Raw genomic sequence first — 6,877 nt, 5'->3', positions numbered from 1 at the left:
AAATGAAACAAATGAGCGGGTGTTCGTCTGTCTGGTGGACTGCGCGGCTTTGCTCGTGTGCATTTGTGTGCTATTTCGAAGCAAGAGGACTGGGTAGTGGTGATGCCTTGTATTTGAATGTGGTGGTTGGTGTGAGCCACACTTGCTGTACGCAAAGTAAAAGTTAAGTCTCAAAATGTTGCTATGTAGTTTTATTTAAAATTTCAATAATTTCTCATTTTTTTTAAAAACTTCCTGTATTAGTTTTCTGGACAAAAGTTTCCATTTTTAATGTGCATAACCTTGCCAATCCATGCTTCACAAATTTTGGCTGAGACATAAGTTCATAAAGCCGTTGCCAGGTCAGGCAGTCTGTAGACGTTGACCGAAACAGACATGTCACTGTTGAAGGCTTAACAATACAGCCTGTCTCAAATCTGTCCCTAATTCCTTCCCAATATGTTTCCCCTTGTTTGCTTTAGCTGGGAGCGGAGTGAAACACTAGGACCTCGAGTAGCTTCACAGATGTTGCGGAGTATTTCTAGACATCCCAGCGTACAGAAGCTTTATCAGCCAGTGAGACACATTACATTCACCTCAGGGAGTCTCTGACAATGATGATTAGAGGTAGTTTGATTGGAATAGGCTTTAATTTTTGAGGTTACAGAACATTCTCCTTAGTTTTTCTTTTTTTAATAAAGTCAGTGTTAATTGGACCAGCTGTTCTCTGCAAATTGGTTTACAATGAAAATAGTTGTGCAATACAGTTTTATCCCTTTTTTAAAGTATTTACAACAATTCTCATTTCAGCGACACAGCCACCCTATACGGTATGGTAAAGAAACCATGATATTATAGCTAGAAACTCCGTGATCCAACAATCCCCTGAGACTAAGCATTTGGCAATAGTAAGGAGAGAAAAAACACAGTCTCCCTTTTAACAGGAAGAAACCTCAAGCCAAATCAGGCTCTGAGAGGGTGGCTGTTTGCCACGACCGGTTGGAGCTGTGGTTTGCTTTCACAGCTTTGACAAACTGTTTCTTACTAAGCGTCGGGTCCTTAATGGGATAGTTAAATTCCAAGTTGTTCCAGCTTGTATTCACAACTTGCATTCACAGTGTTAGCCGTTACTCTTATCTGTAATGATAATGTTTTACTAATCAAAATCTTTGCAGAGACCTAGAAACATCTGCACGAACAGACTTGAACAAGAAAAACACAAGCAGTGAGAAAATGAGTTTGAAACCTTTTTTTTTAAAAGGCAGATAAGAAAAATAAACTACCAAAGTTTACCCACATTTCTAACCAAACTTGGAAATACTTTTAACAGTTTTCCTGGTTCCTGCGTGCCTATTCACTAGAAGCAAAAAAGTTACAAAACAGGGCCTAGCATTTCTGGCTACGCAGTTGAATTGAATTGTTCAGACACTCGTTCTTTCAGTTATAACAATAAATTCTTTATTTTTGGTGCTTCTGTGACTGTTCATTTTACCATAGCCAAAAACTACACAAATGTAATCACAGCACACAATAAACCTATATTATCCCTTAAATAATCTAAATCGGTGAGCATCACATCAGAATCGCTTAGTCTGATATTCCTCTGTGAGTTGCGGTGATGTTTTTGGTTCCTGGAAGCAACGCACGCGACTTTTGTGTGACCTCTCCACTCCAGAGGTCAAAACCATCAGCGGTGTCAGAGGAAAACCAGACACCCAGCGAAGGTGTTAATGACTCCCTTAGCCGCAAACTCAGCACAGTGTGTGCATGCTGGGTGTCTGCACTGACTCCTGAGGACAACCCTCAACAGAGAGGGTTTCTTATGAGGTGGCAGTGTGTGTGTGTGTTTTCCTCGGTGTTAATGTGTTAACGCGCTTATCTGATTTAATAAACACTTGCACCGCCACAGCCCCGCTCGTTTTCATGCTAAAACTTTTTTCTGACACACATGTACACACACACACACAACTCTGAGCAGTGCGTAGTGCAACTCCTAATGTCTGGGCCTCTAGGCACAGCACCGGACTCCCTTCCTCCCTGCCAGCTGCCAGCGCATGACCCCCTGATACATCCTCCTCCACATGGCCCACACAGCTGGTGCAGAGCCTACACAATGTAGGCTGCTCCCTTGCTTTCCCACATACACACAAGCATGCGCGTGGGCAGAAACAAACACATATGTTGGTATACTCAGATAGACACAAACAGACTTTCAAACACACAAAAATGCACTCACAGATTGAAAGAAACAACATTTAAACATGAATTTTTCTCAACCCAAAATCCACTAGCTTTCTCTCCCACACACACACACACAGATATATACTCTTTTTACAATTTACCAGGCACATCTTAAACCACTTACTGTCTCCCTCTCTATTTTGCGTTTGCCAAATAAAGGTGTAGAGGGTAAAGAGCGGTGCGCTGGACGCCACGCTATTGTTCCATCGGCTCTGTTTAAATACTCACACAACTCTCCTGTGTATGTCCCCCTGTCTTCTACTCAGTTCTGTCTGTCGTGTTATAAGGTGTAGGGTTTTCCATGAGAGAATGACAAATAGTTGGCCACGAAGTTGATGGGAAAAACATTGGAGGGTGATTTGAGGCAGATGATTGATTTTAAAGAAAAGCTGGGTTTTGGAAAGTGCTTTGAGTGTATTATGCTGTCAGTGGCTTTTTGAGGTTTGTTCATCACTACTGCAGAATTCAAGTAGAGTGACAACAAAGGAGAACAAAAAGATGTGGGAAAATTGAACAATATACGCTATATGGACAAAACACATTCTGCCTACACTCTCAGAAATAGGGGTACCAAAGTGTACCAAAAAGGGTACAAATGCTTGTCGCTGGGGGTGTTCCTTTTTGAAGGACATTTCTGTACCCTTTAGGCTTGGTACATTTTTGTACCTTATGAAATTGTACCATCTGAAGTACAATCATGTACTTTCCTAAGACATAAATGTACCTTGAAACTATAGTACAGAAATGTTCCCTTGAAAAGGGTACAATAGGGTACCTATGAGGGTACCCCCCCAGCGACAACCTATTTCGTACCTAAAGAGACAAAATGTACCCCCAATAGTCCAAAATATTTGGTTATTTAACCATTTATTTTCGATAATACAATCACATCAAAGCATTTAAACAACCACAGAAATACATCCTTGATTACATTCGTATATTGCCATAGGACATGTCAAGAAAAATACATTCATTTAAAAAAAAAAAAAAAAAAAGAAAAAGTAAACAATCACATAAAGACATTAAACACCTGAACACAATGGAAAATGTGCTTGCAATCACGTCACACAGAATACCTCAAGGACACAAACAGCCTATCATCAACTAAATACGTGTCTAGAGCTTGAAAGTCTAATTCATTTCCTGGATTGAACAGGATCCAGTCATTGTCAACTGCCACTTGGTAAGCATGGAAATGACATTCATAAGTGCAAGGAAGTAACAGTTTCCCACACAATACCCAACAAGTATCAACATTCAAAATATACTTGATTTTAAGGAATATAGGTATGGCTTTAGTGTGTACATGGCCAACTACAAAAACATCCTCAAGTTCATATTTGACACTGCTGACAGATATAGCAGACACACACTGAAGCACTTTATCCTGAAAATGCACATCTGTAAAACTTTTGTTCATTTCCAGAGCATTCTGTAAATCACCTGGCAGAGATGAAAATGGCACACTGACAGTTGTGCTGAGTGAATGTTCAAAGTCAACAAGCAACTTATCTGAAGAAAACTCCCAGCACTGTTTCATTTGATGACGATTGTTAAGAGTTGCAGTGATGTTTACAAAGTTTTTGCATTTACTCGCTAGATTTTTGAAATATTGATGCTTGCTTTCATATCCCATACACCACAAAGGGCGAAGAGGACCATACATCAAAATCAGCCTTGGGTAGTGAATAAGGTAGTGACACTTGGGTGGGGGCATATTTAATAGAGTTGGTTAAGTACCCTGGTGACACTTACTGGCAGGGGTTTGTCTCCCTGGTCTCCTATGTTGACAATGCAGTTCTGAAGAAAGACAAGTGTTTTCTTGAAGTATGCAGGGTAGGTCATGTTGAACACGAAGAAGGTGGAGAATGCTGAGATGTAGGCCTCATCCAGCGAGCGGCACGAGCAAACATCCACTCCTTCAACTGTTACAACACAGCGACACTGTCTTAAGAGGGCAGTTGTCCAACTCTTATCCTTCATTCGAATGGTTGGGTATGGACTCGTGGGAGTATTCTGCAGAAGAGGAAGAAAAACATTAGTATACAGTATGTTTAAGCAATATGTGCCAAGTGGATTTTCAACAGATTCCTCAAATTACCTTCTTTATTTGCTGCAAAACAAAACTGTCTATTCTGATAACCTGTAAACATGGCCCCTACTCCAAACAAAAAGCTTCTTGACCAATGACTGTTGTGGTAGTGTTTGATAAGCTGCTAAAGTTTGACATAATATTCAAGGGCAAAAGCAATCACCCCTGACAGTGACAGTACCTGTGAAGAAGAATTTCCCTAAGGGGACAATAAAGGTCTATCTATCTATATAAACACCAGACAAAACCCAAGAGCACAGCAGCACTGTGGATTAACAGCAGTGTTTCCCCTACATTAGCTTAGCTGTGATGCTGAACCGCAGCTGAATTCAGCTCCATGCCAACAAAACACCGAGAATGAAACTTGTGGCCAAAGGCTATGCATCATGCATTTACCTCTCCAAGGATGATGAAATCTTCTATCTTCTCCTTGAAGATGGATGGCAAGAGAAGTGCCCCCTTGAAGTCAATTCCTAGGTCATACAGATGCAAATGCACTTCATTAGATTTTGATAGCATGCAAATTCCCATTAACATGCTCTTCACATGACACTATGGTACATCAATTATCTTTGGAAGAGAGAGCAAATGAATTGTCACAAAATTTACTATTTGTATGAGGTCAAATTAGCACCTGTAATGTCTTCAGCCAGTGCATTCTCTCTTGCCTCCATGTAGACCTTCTTCAGTGGAAAATCCTTGGTCATTTGAAGAACAGCAGTGAAGTTTTTGCTAAAGCGGCGACAGATGTTGTCTTGGCAGGGATGCATTAAATCAACCTCATCACACAACTGGAAATGAAAAGAGCAGAATAGACAAAAGAATGACATTTTACATTGAGGATTTAAACTTTTGACATGTTTAAAGACACAGACTGGAGATAAATGTAAAGTGCTTTAACCCTTGAACAAAAAATTCTAAAGCTGATAAACAGATTGATTAATCAGTTAGTACAGAAAATAATAATAATCAGATTTAGAGAAAAAAAAAATCATTAGCTGTTTCCCCAATCATCTTAACAATTCTTGGGTTGCAGACAGTGTCCCTGCACAGAGCTTACAGCTCTCATATTCGAAAATCCCAAATCCCACTAAGTAGGTGAAATGGTACAAATGTGTACTTTATTTATTTATTAACCTTTATTTAACCAGGAAGATCCCATTGAGATTAAAAACCTCTTTTTCAAGGGAGACCTGGCCAAGATAGGCAGCAGCAGATGTCTCACAGTTACAGAAATTACTCAAACACAGGCAGCAACAACACACATGCAACAATAAGTGAAAGAATACAAATAAAATAAAAATAAAATTCAATAAAATTCAAATAAAATAAAAAGTCAGTTAAAATGACAATCAATCTAATTGAAACAGTTGCATGTTATGGACTTGGCCTCAAGGATTCGTAGTTTAGATTTAAAATCACTTAATGAAATGAATTCAGTCATTTTCCATTCCTTCTGCAGTTTGTTCCAGGCCGAGGGTGCTAAATGGACAAAAGCTCTTTTACCAAGTTCAGTTCGGGCAAATGGAACAGAAAGCAACAAGTAACCATGCGGACGAAGAGAATACCGACCAGCATGTTTCCACCATTGTTTAAAATCCCTTTGAGCGGGAAACAAGTTAGATGCGATAAATTTTGCTTAGAAAACATTTTTGTTAATAGCTATATTTACATACTAGCATGTTTTGAGAAATTATTGATTTTTTTACATTGTTGTACACGGTTACTGACTATTTATTGATAAAACACTGGAATACGGCGGGCAGACAGACGTTGAACATTCCACCAACAGTCTAAATAGTCCACATTTGTACCTTTCTTTGTTTAAAACTTAGCTAACTGCTAGCATTCACCCATGTTAAAGCTAGCTCTTCGGACTTTTGCTAACTCTACTGTAAAATTACACGTTGTAATTTTTATAAAAACACAAAATCACACCCGACTTACCTCTAAACCTTTGCGCCTCGTCGTCTGACACATCAACGCCTTCTTCCATCAACTTTTTAAGGAGCTCCTCCATCGATAACCCCCTGAGAGTCATTTTCTGTGCCAACGCTAGTCAGCGCGGAGGCGGAGCACTCATCGCTGCTGGCTTTTCAGCCTTAGGGATTAATGCGCGTTGCGAACTTGATACATGGAAATACAACATTGTGGTATTAATGCGCAGTTGTTTAGAAACAGTTATGCTGTCTTGGCGAACTATATTTGTAACTTACAAAATGTAGTCACCGTAACATAAAAATCTGCTTGACATTTTAACTTCCAAAGAACCTCGGTTTAACTTGATGTTGCAAATTCCATAAAAACCTCACAATTAATGAACAATTCTAGGATGTAGTAAAAGCAAAAAAGTAAATGGCCAAACATAACAGTAAAATGATTTCACGTTTTTGAAAGATTTAAAACATTAAAAAATTATAACTGGAACTTAATAAAATGGAAATGGACCATTTTTTTTTAACATCATTTGGTTGTGCCTGCATGTCATTGTGTGTTTTTTTAAAAAAATATAATTTAACATAACTTACACAAAGGTAGGTTACAGATATTCTTTGCATCATAGGA

At 39.1% G+C, this 6,877-nt stretch overlaps 1 protein-coding gene across 1 annotated transcript; it reads right to left on the bottom strand.

Annotated features, from left to right (window-relative positions):
- Positions 1 to 3,177: 3,177 nt before the first annotated feature.
- Positions 3,178 to 6,399, bottom strand: LOC308384745 (uncharacterized protein). Its single transcript, XM_080863328.1, has 4 exons — positions 6,260 to 6,399; positions 4,947 to 5,103; positions 4,709 to 4,785; positions 3,178 to 4,236 (listed from the first exon to the last, which is right to left on the bottom strand). Exons 1-4 carry the CDS (start codon positions 6,290 to 6,292, stop codon positions 3,940 to 3,942), a joined length of 564 nt encoding a protein of 187 aa, XP_080719454.1. The 5' UTR covers positions 6,293 to 6,399; the 3' UTR covers positions 3,178 to 3,939.
- Between the last annotated feature and the right edge of the window lie 478 nt (positions 6,400 to 6,877).

This window comes from Rhamphochromis sp. 'chilingali' (genome assembly GCF_963969265.1).
Source record: "Rhamphochromis sp. 'chilingali' genome assembly, chromosome: 17".
In the NCBI taxonomy this organism is placed as follows: domain Eukaryota; kingdom Metazoa; phylum Chordata; class Actinopteri; order Cichliformes; family Cichlidae; genus Rhamphochromis; species Rhamphochromis sp. 'chilingali'.
Note: the sequence above shows the minus strand (reverse complement) of the source record. Positions and strands in the feature narration are given on the sequence as shown.